Below are 19,025 nucleotides of genomic sequence, written 5' to 3'. Positions count from 1 at the left end.
TGGAAGGAAGGTCTTATGAGGAAAGGCTGAGAGACTGAGTCTGTTCTCATTGGCAAGACGAAGGCTAAGAGGGGATTTGATAGAGACATAGAAGATGATCAGAGGATTAGACAGCGTAGACAGTGAAAGTCTTTTTCCTAGGATGATGACGTCAGCGTGTATGAGGAGGCATAACTGCAAATTGAGGAGTGATAGGTTTAAGACAGATGTCAGAATTAGGTTCTTTACGCAGAGAGTGGTAAGGGCATGGAATGCACTATCTGCTAATGTAGTCAACTCAGCCACATTAGGGAGATTTAAACAATCCTTAGATAAGGACATGGATGATTTTGGGATAGTGTAGGGAGATGAGCTGAGAATAGTTCACAGGTCGGCGCAACATTGAGGGCCAAAGGGCCTGTTGTGCGCTGTATTGTTCTATGTTCTAAGAGCTTGCAATGGTAAGGCTTCATTAATTACATTTCCAATTTTCAAATTGATATTTGAACTGTATTCTGAATGTAGCAGCCAGTTAATAATGTTTCTTAATTGAAGACACTTTCTTTTGATTTTACTACCCCTTCACTTTTCAATTCAATTGGGAATTAGCAGCAGAGCTTCAAAAATTCACCAAGGAATGAAGACACACCTTTAAATGTAATGTTGTAATTAGTTTTATTTACACCACAATAGCAAGTTGTCATAATGTGGTACAAAATACTGGACTCCTAATAAAGTCAAAAATGAAGTCTGTACTGTCAAGGAGATACACCGTTGGTCAGTCTGAGAGTCTGACCCATTTCAACAGGCAAATGAAGACCATCAAAAGCTACCACAATAAGGCTATCACCAATAAAGTAGGTCCATACAATAATTGATTGTGGCTAAAATACAGAAAATCAGTCCACTGGTACTGATAACAATGGTGGTGTCATTTTGAATGTGGATAGGTACAAAGAAGGTTAAAATATAATTACAACTTCCATTACTACATACCTGAAATAAAAGTTTTTGGGTGATCAAACTTTAAAATCCATCTCACTCATTTTTCATCCCCTCAAACTGGAAAAGAAAACAAAAGGCGCCTCCACTATGGAGCACAAAATGTAATACACCGTAACGTGATACTTTGCAGTCAATATCAAAACACGGAGGAAAGTGAGGCTGACAGGTAGCCATCGCTCCTGCTTCGTAACTACAATACCACCCCCAAAAAACCTCTCTTAGTAAATATTCATCCACATCGATCACAATACACAACTGCTAAGTGGATTACCGCTACACAATTTATGGTGGCAGAGATAAAGAACAGCTGCGCTGAAAGGTTAACTGTTTATGATCTTAAATACTTAGTCCAGAAAAAAAATGCTAGTCTCAAAAGGGTTGGCCCCAAGAAGACACAGGCAGTTAACAGTTTCACCATTTTTTTGCTGTGTGTTCTTCAAATTTTATATGCAGGTTATGCAATATTCTACTGGTAATGACACAAGTGCTAGATTATTTTTTGTCAAATTTAAGTATCATGTTATAACAGTATTAAAGAGACTGATACTTGAAGATATTTCAATAAGACAGAGGCATCTCTTTCTGAGGTCTACTAATATATTCATCAGAAAAAAAGTCAAAACCTCATCTTCAGATGCCATGAAGAAAGAAAGCGGAACTCGGTAAGCTGCCCTGGAAATAACTTCGCAAATTGCGTGCATACCTGTACAGAACAAATGGTATCTCTGCTTGTGGCACATGCAAGCTCACTATCTTCCATATGAAAAAAACAGTTCAATGCCCCTTAAAAGAAAACAAACAATGGGCCCTCTTAAAACAATGTTTAAATTCACCTTATCAAAAGAAGGAATGAATACATAACTCCCACTTATTTAAAGGAATGTTTAACATCAAGAGTAGATGCAAACAGTTTCTTAAAAGTCACAGAATTGATGTGTTAATTGCTTTGCAATCAAACATACATAATCCTATAGAAAGTGTGGAACACTGTCTTAAAGATTACAGCTGGTTATATTTTATGTTGTGTAAATCTGTTTTAAAACAAAAATACAGTAGTGCCCTTATTCAGTGTTGCCAAACATCTCACACACACACACATGCTCCACATACTCCTCACAGCGCTAAATTCATTAAGCTTCAAGCAACCATTACAAAAGGAGGAATGAAAACCATTTACTCAGAGAAAAAAGTTACTAGTTAATGACCTCCAATGTCAGTTGTCCCATAAATTCCAGAGTGAGCGTGCTTGTGTACATTAACAGATGGCAGGACAGTGCATCTTCCACACTGTAGAGATAATGCTGTTTCACAGCCAAGGCTTCAATCAGCATTAGTCACATTCTGGGGCCAACCCAATCACCTGCAGAATGGAATCAAACATGGGCCCAGGACCAAGCACTTTCCACCCCTGTCAATAGCTGATAAACACAGCTCACAGAACATACTGTAGAAACAGTCAGTCTTTGGAGAAACTCCAAATAACAACCATCCTTCCTTGGTTTCAGAGTGGAGCAACTGAAAACCTTAATGCTAACTTCCCCCTTAGCAAACGGTAGCCTTCTGCAGTGCAACCAGTTACAAATATCAAATATAGTATCACTGTAGTATTACTCATATTTAAATGGGTATGATATCACCTTGCAATACTATTCTTACAAGACTTCATTTATAAATCTACTTAGAACAGATCATATAGTAATATACACCAACTGGAATCATTACACAAAGTTTGAACAAGATCCCTCACTCAAATTACTTTCTCCTGAAAATCTCCAGTACACTCTTTAAGCCGTCAGAAAGCTACATTCCATGTAGGAAAAAAAAGGAAAATTAAAATTAGACTGGAACCAAGGTCTAATCACAAGTCATGAAGAGAACAGAAGAATTTCAGAAGTGGGAAAGGTAACTGGAATTCTTACCAAAAAAGTAATTTAAAAAAACAAGTTATTAGGTCTTATGAAACATGGTTTAAAAACTTGTAAGGATTTCTTTATATAAAAGTAGATATTATTTTGTTAAATGGTTTACCAGGAGTAAAAATAAACACAAATAAAAAAAAAAACAATGATTAAGGTAGTTGCCAAGTGACTTAAACATGTTGGCTGACCACAAACATTCATCGTGAGGTACTCCTCTATGTATCCACAATCCATCTTTTTCCTGTAAGTGCCCATCTAATAAAACCAAACTTGATCTAAGAAAACATTTGTACATGATTATCTCCTGTACTATTAACAAATTACCTGGTCTTATCATCAAAAAGCCTCTTGTTGTCTAATGGATAACAGATTATTATTTATGTTTTCAGTTTCTATTAGAAATGAGGACCACCGAAGTGGAAGTTTGGAAAAAAATCCTGCATCATGCTTTTGAGCAACATTCCAATCTTTAAACATTTATCTGTTGCAATTCAACCTAACACATGCTTTGTTATTGGTTGATTCCCTATACTACTCTGTTATATAACCCAGCATAAGAATTAAAGCAGGTTTTAATGATAACCTGACAATTTCCAACAGTATATCTGCCACTCTGGGCTGGCAACTACCTTAAAATAGGTTAGGATTTGTTTGGAAAAACAGCAAAAATGGTACTCCAATAGGGTATGAAAATCCAGGCAAAGACTGAATCTTGGATTTGTTTTTTTTTTGCACGCATGCCAGGAAACACAAGGCTTCTTCACCACCATTTTTCCACATAACAATGGAGGAATCATTTCCACACTTTTAAGGCATTGTTCCTCAATTCAAAATCAGCAACCATCTGTTGATAAAAAGGCACAAACGCTCATGTCTTCATAGGGATTCTTAGAAAACACCCTCTCGGTTCTCTTCCATTCTGGTATAGTCTTTCTTCCCACACTGTAAATGTTCTCTGAATAATTACTGTATGTCACATGATTTTGTTGAGATTACAATCAACGCATCCGGACTTGTAGGTGGCATGAAATCCTTTGCTAAAGGACAAGAACATTAGAAACAGTGGTTGACTGCCTGAGACAGGAGAACTTTTAAGTAGGTAAACTCAGAGCAGAGCTTTGAGATTACAGCTCCTTGGTGACTCTGCCAAAGTAAATGCTGGCTGTCCCAAAGCCTATTTCAGGAATGGACAGAGAGGTAAAAAAATCTTTTACTTTTTTTATTGCCAGCATTTTGCCCAGTTGTCCTTGGATTCTGGAAGAACACCACAGCAGGACACAGGAGATACAGAATGAAATCTTGGCAGAGTTAGAGAAATAAAGATAATGTGTGCAAAAGACAGGACTCCAGCTGGTAACTACATCGGTGGCTCTTCCTCCATGGGCTCATCATCTGGCCTGCAGGAAAGGAAAAGAAAATATGCTAGTAACTTACAAACAGAAATAAAAAACAAAGGTTTCTTAGTCATGTTTCTGAAAAAGTCCATACACCAGCAAGTTTGTCATAACAAGTGCTGTTTTCCCAAGAAGCTAACACCATCTCCCAGCTATCAACACAGAAACAAGTCTTGTTGACAATGTCAAAAGTGAGATATTCCTTCCTGTCTCACCTCTTCTCAGCATTAGATCCTTGTTTAACCCCCATTGATAATGAAGCCATAGCTGTCACTGTGTCAGCTTCTTCCTTATCACACTTCTGGGCCTCTATCAGCGAATAGCCCACAGTTGAGGAAAAGCGCTGTAACGACTTCCAGTATTTACCTAACAATGTATAGAAAGGCCATTAATAAACACAAGCCATAATCATCTGCTGACACATGTCTGTTGGTAAAAAAGACAAATTTAGAAACATTTTACTCAAGAATAAGTTGCTATTTTAATTGAGTTGACACCTTTTCAGTAGCTGATAACTAACTCCCATGCAAACAATTTCAGTTAGTGTCACCAACTGCAATTTTTAGGACTATACTTTCACAGTGGAATAATAGCATTTCCTCTGTTACTGTGGAAAAAAGTCTGATGAATAATAAATACAGGGTGAAAATGGAGAAATAATACATATATTTCAATTAACCTGTTCAAAAATGTTACAACACACCTCTGGTGTAGGTGGGTCTTGTACCCAGGCATCCTGGCTCAGAGGTAGGGACACTTACCACTACACCTCGAGCCCTTGCAATTAAATTATGTGGGTACGAGTTACAACTAATTGCATTTTGTTTTAACACCACAACTTTCATAAGTATTTCAGGCTCTCACTAATAACCATGTTTTGTCATGTCTGCACATTAAGGATGCATTTAAATGTGATACGCCTTTTTCTTCACAAATGTATTAGAAGAGGTTTATTTCTAAAATGCTATTTATATGCAGCTGTATTGAGAACTCAAAAACTGCCCTCTAGTGGGGATATTAATTATTTGTCTTGCAATTTATATGTATTAAACTAAGCTAACATTGAAAGCCCTTTTGAGACCAATTTGCAAGTACTTTGGTTGGTTTCATTTGATGAATGTGTAACATTTCCTTCCTCTACAATAAATTTTTCCATACCAGGGCAAAAAAAATCTTAGATGCGCTGCCAACACCTTCCTAAATAAGCAAGTCTAATCCCAGTTTACAGCAAGAGCTATGCTATGTAAACGAATGGTGCCACAATGACATTCCTTGTTCTATCTAGTGTCAAAGTACGTGAGTGCAGGTTGCTATATAAATGACATCACAATACTATTTTATCAGGTTTAGTTTTGACTGTTAACTTAGTGGCATCAAGTAGAGCAAAACTGAAAATGCAGACTCCAATTTAAAGTTTAATGCAGACAGCTCCTGAAAACTGCATCAATACACAATTAGTTGGCTTAAACAACTCAGTCCTCACTCTCACTTTTACTTGCTTGAAAACTGTAAGTTTTAATTTTTTTACAGGGAGAAGTATAAATATTTTTAACAAGTAATTAATTAATTTTCTTCTGCTTTCTTTAATCCTTTCGCCTACCATTGCAAATCATTCTTTTTACGCTCATCCCTGCCAACTTCCCTCAGTTCTGTGTGTTCAGAAAGGAGGAGACCAGGAGACTTGTGTGGAATGACTGTTGTTTACACTTTCTCTGCTTTCCCTCTGCAAGGAGCTGAAGAGTTTTATCTTGAACAGTCAGCTAAGTTCACAAAATCCACACATGGGAGGTTATGGGCAGAAAACAGACCTTTATGGCTCAAACATTTGTAAATGTAACTCAGGTTAAATAACCATCTGTTTATAGAACTAAAGTATTGATATATTTCCCAATTGCAGATTGCATTTGAAAAGCAAAGTGCTATTTTGTTCAGAAATATTTTAATATTTTTACTGCTTATGTGGTCTAATGCTTTGAACATATCAAATCTCAAGGCTTTAGGTCAGACATAAAGAAAACTACTAATGTTTGGGTGCTCTCTGAGAATATTCGTTGTAAAATTCTGTGCAGAGTCAAAAGGGTGAGGACTCTGTCTTGTTAGGACACTAAAGGCAACAAGGGAAGGTCTGGGGCTCATTACTCACTCTTCCCGAGTGCAGGAAAACAGAGCTCACTGCCAGATGCTTTATGTGTACCAATATTCAGTGACATTCTCTGTGTGCATTACATCATGACGTTTAATCTGATTTTTTTTCTGTCCAAAGAAAAGGAAAGCTTTGAAGTTCAACAAAAGTGCATCTGACCTACCACTAAATCAAATATCTTAAAAGTTAGTTAATTCAATGCAGTCACTGTAACGGATACAACAGCAGAAAATTGGTGTTGTTGTTTTCTAGACTCACTTTGTATTTCGATTACATTTTCAATGGAACGAACAGCATTGGGATTTGGTCTTTGCTGCAACACTTCTTGTGTGAATGGCTCAAGCTGAAGAGAAAAAAATTCAAATCAAACAATTAACTTATTAATGAGAACTACAAAACCTTTTATTCCTTTCTCTTAATGAAGCATAGAATTTTTTTTTCCTCAATCTGTTGTGCAAAATTACAAATACACACTAACATGTTGAACCTCAATGGGAATCAAAATGTTCTGCAGTGTTGTACTGGAGAGTAAGCAGGGAAGCTGACAGTCAGCAAATTCTAACATGAAAATTGAGTGCTTCAAGTTTCTAGGGTCAACAGAGCCAAGGCTGTAACCCAAACTGCTTTTTTTAAAAAAGAGGAACCAGTCAAATGTACATCTTCACAATCCAGATAGGAGTTAATTCCTGAAAATGCAAATTCATGCACACGATTTTCAATACCTAATTTTACTCCTTGGGGATGAGTCAGGTTGCATGCAACCATTCTCAAATAGAATTGTTTTTATTCTCCTCTCTGCATTTGAAGCTTTTCTGTACTTGAAAAAGCAATTTAAGATAATAAACTAGGAAGTACAACGCGGAGCACCTCCACTCATATCTTTCTTTTGTTGGAGTACTAATGCTCCAATGGTCAGTGCTATTTCACCAACTCCTTTTCCTGCTTTTATCCTTTTTCTCAACCGTGATCTGTACATCCATTTAGGAGCAAAAAAGAACATTTTTGAAAACCATATTACCATAATCATATAAAATACAAATTCCACACATCTAAAACTCTGAATACAGTATTATATTCAAAGAAATTAAAATTAATTATACACAAGAGACCCTCAACATTTCATGATTGAACAGAGTAGTCTAAAAATTAAACACTATTCTGTGACAGAGACAGAAACAAGACAGAAGCATACCCGTTTTGGAACAAAGCTGTTTATTAATAGCCTCACAAAAATAAAGCTGCAGAATGCACTGATATAGTTATAAGTTTTAGGTTAATAATTTTGTTTGCTGAGAAAGTAGCAGTGTAATAGTCTTACTTGTAAATTGTCAAAATATGAAATAGTTCCAGTTGTGCAGAGAACTTATACTCTCACTTTGCTTAGAAGCAATTCTACAGAGCTGATGGATTTAAGTCAGATGAACTTGAACCATCTCTCACAGTACAGATTTCTACATAGAATCCCCACAGTGTGCAAGCAGACCATTTTGCCCATTGAGTCCACACTGATCCCCAGACTATCCTATCCCTGTAACTTTGCATTTGCCATGGCTAATGCACCTAACCTGCACATCTTTGGACTGTGGGAAGAAACTGAGGGACCAGGAGAAAACATATACAGGGAGAATGTGGACAACAACACATAGACAGTCGCCTGAGGGTGGATTGAACCTGGGTCCCTGGTGCTGAGAGGCATCAGTGCTAATCACTGAACCACCATGACACCCAACAAATGGCAGCTACCTATCATTTGTACAGAGGTGAAAAGACCTGGGATTATTAAAAATAACTGGAGAATCCCAGAATAGGTACTATCTGAATTTATATCAAGCTTACATATGAATAATAAGTTTACTTGGCTGGGATAAATTCAAACAACTTTATACTGAATGGGGAAGCTGGGGATGGGGTCAATTGATGAAAGAAGTTAGCTTTTCATTTCTATCCGTTAAGCTGCTCCTCTGTGTGCAAATTTCAGGAAAAAAAGGCATGAGAGACATGTGAAAAGTAATGTCAAATCATCCATGCCAATTTATACTTTGGACTCTGCATGCAATAAACTTGGACACTTGAGTTTTTATCCATCTAGTGCTTTGATATGTGATAAGCTCCTAACTTAATGCCCAAAACCATAGCTTTTAGATGGGGCTTCTTTTCATGTAAAGATTATATAACATTAAAAGTCAACATTCCCATTGTGTCTGTTCAAACTTCTTCACAAAATGTGGATCATATCACTAATATTAATTATATTTCATTCAATTTCCTTTTCACAAATCAGAGAGAAAGGAGTCAATCAACACTAGCTTTTTGCCTTATTTGGAGCAGAAAACACTGGTAAAACCTGTCAAGAGTCTCTATAAAACATCTTGTTATTTCTTTTCCAAATTAGTAATTTCATCCAAAGGCATGAAACGTATCCAAGTGCTCATCCATTGACAGCACACCCGAAGACCACAAAATAAACAAATCTACAGATTCATTTCTCTAGCTATAATAAGCACATGGTCTGGCAGTTTAACTGTGTGCATGTGTGTATCAAATGTTAGTTTGGTCGGAATTACAGCAGAAATTTGCCATGTTGAATCCAAGTGAGTATTTACAGTTCTTTGAATTATCTGCTATATTCTGTGTCCCCATAATTCTGGTAGAAGCCCAAAAGCAAAGAGAAAGATGTTTTTTCCCCCCAATTTTATCTAAAACTGTCTTTTCTTCTTCCTGCCTTCAAATGAACACAGAACAACATCACAATAGAAATTCACAACTCAGCAGCCAATCTGGAAGAATTAAATATATAAAGTTGTCCATACTTTTGAAAAGGCACATCAAAGGGTTAAGCACACCATCCTGTGATTAATTTTCCTTCTGCTGCAGGACTTTATTTCTTTTTCCACATGAAAGCCCTTATAATGCCAAAATTTCATTGTAAAGGAATTCAGAATACAAATAAGAAGCTGTATGTTCCAAAATGTTTTGCACATACTTATACTGGAAGCATGCTAACCTACTTTACTCCTGTGCCAGGAGGAAATAATGTGTGTTAATAACAATGAAAAAGATATGGTATAGCTTTTAGTCCACAGCAAGGTACTCTGTAATCTAACTTGGCATGATACTAAGCATGATTAAACACTTGACCATGGACTGTTTTGATCCTTAACCTATCTTACTTAAAATACTATATTTAATAAATCAAAGACCAATTTGTTCAATTTTTACTAAAAGAATTATTAGCACAGGATTTAGGAGCCAAGACTTACACCATCTCACTTTCAGCTGCAGAGTTAAATGAAGAACAAATGCTTTCTGAACTATGTTTGTTTTGTGACAGAGTCTGAAGAGGAAGTGAACAAATGCTTGAGAGAACATAAACATCGTCTTGTTCAAAGATATGGTGTAGCCTACAGTCATCTTGTTCAAACACTTCATGTCAGTGCCAGTAATAGCAAGTAGTATTTGTCAGGTCAGAGTAATAATGTCTCCTCTGCGTTTCAGTTACACAAGGGCCAGGCCCCTAGTCAGGTCAAGGAAACTCCAGTTAACATTTCATCACAGTTTTTCCACATGCCAATTTGATCAATTTTCCATGGCTCCAGCTGCAGCACATATCTATACACGTGTGCTGACTTCTACTGACATTCTTCCATTTTACAAGCAGACACCAGGACTAATGTTTGAAATTCCAGTGCTCTCACCACTGAGATGTGGCAGTCTGACAAATCCAAATGTCTGATTTCCCTCTTCCATACTGCCACCCTCTCCCAACTCTACTTTAGTACTAGCAGGATATTCAAGTTTGTGAAAAACCCTTGCACAACTTACAAAATATACTCTCAAAATACCATAATGCTTCCAAGGAATAGTGCCAGTTCACATGTAAGCACAAATAAGATCACTGGTTAAGTGCAAAGATGAAACACATGGAATAAACTGTGATCATAATATTGTGCATTCATATGAGAGTTGTAATTTTCTACTTGGTCCCTTACAAATTGCTATGCTGTTTCGAATGAACTTATATAGAGGGGGTCCCGATTTTCAAATGTCCAATTTATGAACATCTGCACTTACAAATGCGATCCCATACAGAGATGAAATTTAAAGACCTGATGTGTACTAACAAATGGCTATTTCCCATTATTTTGCATTGTGTTCTGACTTGTGAACAAAGCGATTTGCAAATGGTCTCCAGAACAGAACCCATTCACCAATCAAGTGCTGCCTATCCTGTATATAAGTTAAGCAGTTGTGGTTATTCAGTCCAAACTGTGACACCACATCGACACATTTCATGGAATGTGGCAGACACATGGGATATATGTGGCCAATTGTGCAAATTCACTGGTCTCCTCTAGTCGTGGTCAACTTCTTAACTCTGATTAAAAGAGACAGATTTCAAGTAATTTCCAGCTGTTTTTCTTAGAAAGAATTTTTCAGCCATCATCCACGGGCAGAAGTTGGTAAATCCATCGGCGATCTCATGGAATGGCTTGGTTAAGCTCATGATGTGTTGACAGTGCTACAGCATTGGAACTAGAATGCCTGAGAAAGACTGGTCTACTGGAAGGAGGGGCAGCTAGTCTCCAAATAGGACTGGCCATTCAGAACTGAAACAAAGAGAAATGTCTTCACTCAGAGGGTCATGGATCTTTGGAATTCTGTACCCCAGAAAATTAGGGATGCTCAATTTATTGAACATACTCAGGACCAAAGTTGATAAAGCAGGCATGAAGGGCTGAATGGCCTACATCTCCTTCTTAGAATCTGATTGATAGATTCTGTATTGGCAGGCTTCATTGAGATAGTTCCCTTGTATAAGTTTATTCTGGACTCTTTGACTGGTTATATGTTCAGGCTTCCAGCTGACTGGGTTCTATCTGCATTGGACTGTATTGAGTACATTTAATGATAATAGAATAAGTGCATTTATAGTAAGAATCTCATTGGAACAATGGTCACAAGGATGAGACTAATTATTCCTTAACATAAAGACATAACTTTATCTTATCTGCTTTTGTGAAATGCAAACAATTCATCTTTAAGTGGAACACTGAGTTTTATCAGTATAATGGTGCAATGCATCACTCCACCACTCCCAAACACTAGTTCTGTGTAAACCTATAAAAACGTTTATAGGTTGTGGCATTACAATTGAAACCACATTTTTTAGGTTAGGCTGGACTAGCTATCTTTCATATCCATATGCATTAGCCAACAATATTCCTTGAAGACAGTTTTTATGAATATGGTTTACTTATATCACACACAATTGTTGGTAACATGCCAAAAATGAGATAATATTTCTTGAATTCTAAGTCTATATCCTATATCTGGAAATACAACACAGTAAAATTTTAATTATTCATAATGAAAAGGGGATGTATAACTACGTAATGCTTTGCACCAGCTTGTAATAAAATGAAGAGTGATCTAAATATCTTTATCTGAAATGTTAGGATTTTGCTTATGACACATTTTTTGCATTAAACCTTATCTGACTACAAGTACTTCTTCATATCCAACCAGAATTACATCGTTGGAATTGTTTATAAATCATTGAAATGTCCAGCTGTGAGTGACAGCAACCAAGAAAAGCTAAAAGGAAAAACACAGCTTCTGCAATGACACTGTCAGTAAAATGAACACACACACACACACAAAATTTGAACTCCAAACAATAAACATCAGGAATTGGCTTGGGTGTTTGTGTGCCATACGTTTCAAAGCTGACACAGAAGTAGTTGAACATCTGGTTGCCCATCTGTGTAAACCTGCTGTTAAACACTGTGTAAGACTCAAGCTAAGAGACTAAATGTGATCCATGATATTTAAATTTACACAAACAGCCTTTTTAAAAAAATAAGTTATTAAGAAATCTAATTCATTATTAAGGAAGTAAAAACAAGACACTTGAACAATCAAAGCACAATTCACCAGAATCAACATGGTTTTATGAAAGGTGAATCATATTTGACTCATTTGCTAGAGTTCTTTGAAGATATAACAAGCAAAGTGTGTAAAGTGGATCCTGTACTTGCAATATACCTAGACTTCCAGAAAGCATATGACAAGGTGCCGCACAAAAGGTTAATACACAAGGTAAGATCGCATGAGGCCAAGGGTAGGTTATTAGCTTATGTAGCAGATCGGCTAACCAGCAGAAAGCAGTAAGGATAAGTGTGTCTTTTCCTGGTTGGCAAGGATTTACAATTCACATTAATGACTATGATGCAGGAATAGAAGATACTATAGTCAGATTTTCAGGTGATACTAAAATAGGTGGGAAAGTAATTTGCAATGATAAAAAGAGAAACGGACTGCTTCAGTGAATGGGTTTAAATGTGGCTGATGGAATTTAATGTGGATAAGTCTGAGGTTATCAATGGAAGAATAGAAAGGCAACTTAATATCTAAATGGAAAAAAAATTAAGAGTGCTGTAGCATAGCGATATCTGGGTATCCTTGGACATGGATTACAGAAAACTAATATGCAGGTACAGCAGATAATAAAGAGGGCAAATGGAATTTCAGCATTTATTGCTAAAGGAATAGGGTGTAAGAGTCAGCAACTGTACAAGACATTAATGAGACTGCATCTGGAATACAGTGTACATTTTTGGAAGGATGTAGTTCCATTGGAGAAGTTCAGAAGAAATTCATAAGATTGATTCCAGACAGAAATTGAACAGTTTTGGTTGATATTCTCTAGAGTTTAGAAGAATGAGAAGGATTAATATACTGGCAGGAAGATTTGCTAGAGCTGCTCAGGAGGACTTAAACTAGTAAGGTGGGGTTGGCGAGGGGTGGTTGGGACCCAGGGAGATAGTGACGAAAGAGATCAATCTGAGTTGAGAAAAGAAGCGAGTTAAACAGTCAGGACAGGCAGGGACAAAGCAGAGAACAAGATAGGACTGATAAATTCAACGGCATTTATTTCAATGCAAGAGGCCTAACAGGGAAGGCAGCTGAACTCACTTTCTGATTCAGTATGTGGATGTACCTATTAGAGAAAGTGCAAAACTTGACTTATGCTTGGGAAATAAGGCAGGACAGGTGACTGAGGAGTTAGTGGGGGAGCACTTTGGGCCAGCGACCATAATTCTATTAGAATTAAAATAGTGATGGAAAAGGATAGACCAGATTTAAAGGTTGAAGTTCTAAATTGGAGGAAGGTCAATTTTGATGGTATTAGGCAAGAACTTTCAAAAGCTGATTGGGGCAGATGTTCGTAGTAAAGGGACGGCTGGAAAATAGGAAGCCTTCAGAAATGAGATAACGAGAATCCAGAGAAAGTATATTCCTGTTAGAGTGAAAGGAAAGGCTAATAGGTGTAGGGATTGTTGGATGACTAGAGAAATTGAGCGTTTGGTTAAGAAAAAAAAGGAAGCATATGTCAGTTATAGACAGATTGAGTGAATCCTTGGGAGAGTATAAAGGAAGTAGGAGTATACTTAAGAGGGAAATCAGGAGGGCAAAAAGGGGACATGAGATAGCTTTGGCAAATAGACTTAATGAGAATCCAAAGGGTTTTTACAAATACATTAAGGTCAAAAGGTAACTAGGGAGAGAATAGGGCCACTCAAAGATCAGCAAGGTGGCCTTTGTGTGGAGCCGCAGGAGATACTAAATGAGTATTTTGCATTAGTGTTTACTGTGGAAACGGATATGGAAGAAATAGAATGTAGGGAAATAGATGGTGACAGAGGAGGTAGTGCTGGATGTCTTGAAACGCATACAAGTGGATAAATCCCCAGGACCTGATCAGGTGTACCCAAAAACTCTGTGGGAAGCTAGAGAAGTGGTTGCTGGACCCCCTGCTGAGATATTTGTATTGTCGATAGTCACGGGTGAGGTCCTGGAAGACTGGAGGTTGGCTAACATGGTGCCACTATTTAAGAAAGGTGCTAAGGACAAGCCAGGGAACTATAGACCAGTAAGCCTGACATTGGTGGTGGGCAAGTTGTTTCAGGGAATCCTGAGATACAGGATTTACATGTATTTGGAAAGGCAAAGACTGATTAGGGATGGGCAACATGGGTTTGTGCATGGAAAGTCATGTCTCACAAACTTGATTGAGTTTTTTGAAGAATTAACATAGAGGATTGATGAGGGCAGAGTGGTGGATGTGATCTATATGGACTTGAGTAAGGTGTTTGACAAGGTTTCCTATGGGAGACTGGTTAGCAAGGTTAGATCCCATGGACTACAGGGAGATCTAGCCATTTGGATACAGAAATGGTTCAGAGGCAGAAGACAGAGGGTGGTGGTGGTGGAGGGTTGTTTTTCAGACTGGAGGCCTGTGACCAGTGGAGTGCCACAAGGATCGGTGCTAGGTCCACTACTTTTCATCATTTATATAAATGTTTTGGATGTCAGCATAAGACGTACAGTTAGCAAGTTTGCAGATGACACCAAAATTGGTGGTGTAGTGGACAGCAAAGAAGGTTACCTCAGATTACAACAGGATCTTGATCAGATGGGCCAATGGGCTGAGAAGTGGAAGATGGAGTTTAATTCAGATAAATGCGAGGTGCTGCATTTTGGGAAAGCAAATCTTAGCAGGACTTATACACTTAATGGTAAGGTCCTAAAGAGTGTTGCTGAACAAAGGGACCTTGGAGTGCAGGTTCATAGCTCCTTGAAAGTGGAGTTACAGGTAGATAGGATAGTGAAGAAGGCGTTTGGTATGCTTTCCTTTTATTGGTCAGAGTATTGAGTACAGGGGTTGGGAAGTTATGTTGTGGCTGTACAGGAAATTGGTTAGGCCACTGTTGGAATATTGCGTGCAATTCTGGTCTCCTTCCTATCGGAAAGATATTGTGAAACTTGAAAGGGTTCAAGGGCAAAACAATATTCATTGTGGTCACAGGTCACGAGCACAAAGAATTGCATTCCATATTATGAAGGCATTGAAAAATGCCCTTCTAATGCAAATTAAAGACATATTCCAAAATAGAAGAAAGGTAAAAATAGTAAGAGTTACTGCAGAAATGTGAAAAAGAGAAGTTAACCAAAGATTTACAAGGATGTTGCCAGGGTGGAGTGTTTAAGCTGTAGGGAATAGACTGGGGCTGTTTTCCCTAGAGCATTGGAGACTGAGGGGTGACTTTACATAGGTTTGCAAAATCATGAGGGGCATGGATAGGGTAAATAGACAAGGTCTTTTCCCTGGGGTGGGAGTGTGCAAAACTAGAGGACATAGGTTTAAGGAGAGAGGGGAAAGATTTTAAACGGGGCAATTTTTTCATGCAGAGGGTGGTGTGTGTATGGAATGAGCTGTTAGAAAACTTGGTGGAGGCTGGTACAATTACAACATTTAAAAGTCACCTGGATGGGTATATGAATAGGAGGAGTTCAGAGGGATCTGGGCCAAATGCTGGCAAATGAGACTAGATTTTTTAAGATATGTGGTCAGCATAGATGATTTGGACTGAAGGGTCTGTTTCCATGCTGTATATCTGTATGACTCTAAATCAGCTGAGTTTCCTTTTGGAAGTGAGTCTGGGCAATTAAAAATGGAAAACAAGAGATGGCAGATGAATTGAACAGGTATTCTGTGTCAATCCTCACTGTAGACACAAGTAGCGTCCCAGAAATAGCTAAACATCTGGGAGTAGAAAGGAGGGAGGAACTCGGGAAAATTGAAATTTGAGAACTCAATCACCAGTGAAATGGTTCCAAGCAAGTTGTTGGTGCTGAGGGTCCCCAGGTTCAGATGGACTTCATCCGATGTCTTAAATGAAGTGGCTATTGAGATAATTGAAGCATTACGTTTAATTTTCCAAAGTTCCCTAAATTTGGGGAATGTTAAGTGAATGTGACTCCTTTATTCAAAAAGGGGAGACAGAAAGTAGTAAAGAACAGCCTAATTAGGTTAACATTTGTAAAAGGGATAATGTCAGAAGCTATTAAAGACGTTGTAGCAGGGTACATAGAAAAGTTCAAGGTAATCAGGCAGAGTCACACAGTTTTATAAAAGGGAAATCACGTTTAACCAATTTATTGTTTTTTTTTGTTGAAGAAACACAACTTTTTCACACAAAGCGTGATGCGTGTATGGAATGAGCTGCCAGAGGAAGTGGTGGAGGCTGGTACAATTACAGAATGTAAAAGGCATCTGGATGGGTATATGAATAGGAAGAGTTTAGAGGGATATGGGTTAAGTGCTGGAAAATGGGACTAGATTAATTTAGGATATGTGGTCATGGACCAAAGGGTCTGTTTCCGTCTTGTACATCTCTTTGATTTTATGATAGCTAATAGAACTTTACCATTTATTGCAAGCGAAATGGATTACATTAGTAGGGAGGTTGTGCACCAGTAATACAGAGGACCGGTGAGACCATATCTGATGTACTGTGTTCAGTACTGTTCATCTTATTTAAGAAAGGAAACAAATTGGAAGTAATTCAGAGCATACTTATTAGACTAATAGCTGGAAGGCATGATTTGTCTAAAGAAGAAAGGTTTAGGCTTGGATCCACTGCAGTTCGTAAGTGCAAAGTGATTTGATTGAAACACAGGAGCTGAGGGGTCTTGGTGGGTTAGATGTGAAGATGTAGCAGTAAAGAACAGCCTAATTACCTTAATATTTATCAAAGGGATGATGTCAGAAGCTTTTAAAGACGTTGTAGAAGGGCATATAGAAAAGTTCAAAGTAATCAGGCAGAGAGTCTTCTTGTGAGAAATCTAGAACTTTGAAAAATAAAGGGATTGCTCATTTAAAACAGGGATGAAATTTGTTTTTGCTGAGATTCATAAGTCTTTGGAACACACTTCAAAAAAGATTTGCAAGCAGACTAGGCAGAGGGTGATAGATTCTTGATAAGCATGTTGAAAGGTTTTCAGGGCAATGTGGGATTGTTGAGGGATCACAGCAACCATGTTTTTATTGAATAGTAGAGCAGGTTCAAGGGTGCAAGTGGCCTACTCTTGCTCCTAATTCCTAAGCAAGATTAGTCAAGCAGAAAGAAAGAGGCACTCATTAATAACTGTGGGCATGATTTGTCCTTTAATGGAGGTGGCAAGAAGGAGAAAAAGGAGAGAGTTGGCCCCAGGGAAAAACGTAGGCTCTTTGTGCCATTTAATTTAAAGGTGAAAAGGTCTATAGCTGACTTTCTCAACCCACCAGTAAGGCCACTATGGCAGGTGAGAAAGGTGGCTAATTTCTTGACCAGGAAACCGAGTAACCTAACTATTGGGTTGGAGGAGGGGAATTGAAGTCACCCTTTGGACTCCCCTCTCCCCATGAAAAGGGCATAAAAATTGCATACCTTCTTCCTGCTGGATCCCTGAGGGGTAAGCCTAGTCAGACTTTAGGGTTCAGATGCCCTGGTTGACCAGGTGTTTCTGGTGACCTTGGACAGCAATGTGAAGGCCTGTGAAATGTTGATCAGCTCAATGAATGTCAGTCAGCTCGTAATGAGTTTTCTTATTGGTACACAAACTTTTAAGATTGACTTTGCTGGAATATGTTACTGAAAGAGCAATGGTTTTGAATCTGATTGTAAAGGCTTCTCAGGAAAGACTACATAGTGACACATTTATTGGTATAAAGGCTGCAAGAGATTGCACAGTTAAACAGTCTGCTGAAACACATTGTCCAAGATCACTGGCATCTGAATGGACTAATATAGTCCATCACTGCCAGGTAAAGTTCATCTCAGCATGAGATGCAGAGAAAAGGTAAAGGAGGTAAACCAGAGGGGAAAAGAACAAGGCATTTAGGGCATTCTAGAATGACATGTTACTAAAATAACACTCAGTGCCATAAAATGGCAACATGTCTACCCGTATTGGGCTTCTTAACTTCCAATCCGCCAAGTAAACTGGTGAACCACTCAGCACTGTGACAGAAAGAACTCATTATTATTAAATGCTCAGCTAATGGGGTGGATTCTCTGAGAGGGAATTCTGCTCAGGGTTCCCTCAGAAACGTTGAGTTGTACATTCATTCTGACCGTGCTCTGGTACTGCAGATCTATCAGGGAAGGCAAACCATGTCCCCTTTTTCACAGCAGTAGGCTACTATATTCTAACACTTAAAGGTCCAGACAGCTATTATCAAAGATAAGTATGTTAAATAAATGTGATGTTAGGTTCCTGGGAGAAGAGGGTGCAAGATGGTTAAGGGGGATAAGTTGCAGGTGAGTAAGAAGCTAGTTGAGAAGGGTGCCAGTGTGGAACGGGTTTGGGTGCCAGCTGGGTAGGGTGCCATGAAAGCAAGGTGCCATCTAGGTAGGAGGCAAAGTGCAAAGTTGACAGGGTGTCAGAATGCGAGGCAGGGATTCAGTGGGGTGGGTGGGAAAAATCAGTTCCTGACTATTGGGATAGGGAAGGCGGAGGGTCAGGTCAAGGTCTGGGGATGTTTGTATTGAGGGAAGTGGGATTGGGGTATGAAATGTAAGTTAGGGGTCAGTTTGATAGTTACTCAACATTTAGTATTTAATAACTTTCCCTAATGGATTAATTTACTTAATTTCATCAGAACCATTTGAATTCTCCAATTTAAATTACGACTTTTGGAGGTATAGAGGAATTGCCCAGTGGAATATTCAATTTCCCAGACAGGTCTTTCAGAGTGTG

General features: G+C 38.2%; 1 protein-coding gene across 11 annotated transcripts in view; it reads right to left on the bottom strand.

The window, feature by feature from the left end:
* Positions 1–637: 637 nt before the first annotated feature.
* hdac4 (histone deacetylase 4) overlaps positions 638–19,025 on the bottom strand; it is a 497,199-nt gene continuing 478,811 nt past the window's right edge. For all 11 annotated transcript variants that reach the window (XM_072578375.1, XM_072578377.1, XM_072578374.1 and 8 more), the window contains 3 exons: positions 6,699–6,783; positions 4,513–4,663; positions 638–4,300 (listed from right to left, as the gene is read on the bottom strand). In XM_072578375.1, coding sequence (XP_072434476.1) covers positions 4,261–4,300; positions 4,513–4,663; positions 6,699–6,783 — 276 coding nt within the window. In that variant the 3' untranslated portion in view covers positions 638–4,260. The remainder of the gene's footprint in view (positions 4,301–4,512; positions 4,664–6,698; positions 6,784–19,025) is intronic.

The sequence above is a fragment of the Chiloscyllium punctatum genome, chromosome 10, assembly GCF_047496795.1.
Source record: "Chiloscyllium punctatum isolate Juve2018m chromosome 10, sChiPun1.3, whole genome shotgun sequence".
NCBI lineage: Eukaryota > Metazoa > Chordata > Chondrichthyes > Orectolobiformes > Hemiscylliidae > Chiloscyllium > Chiloscyllium punctatum.
Note: the sequence above shows the minus strand (reverse complement) of the source record. Positions and strands in the feature narration are given on the sequence as shown.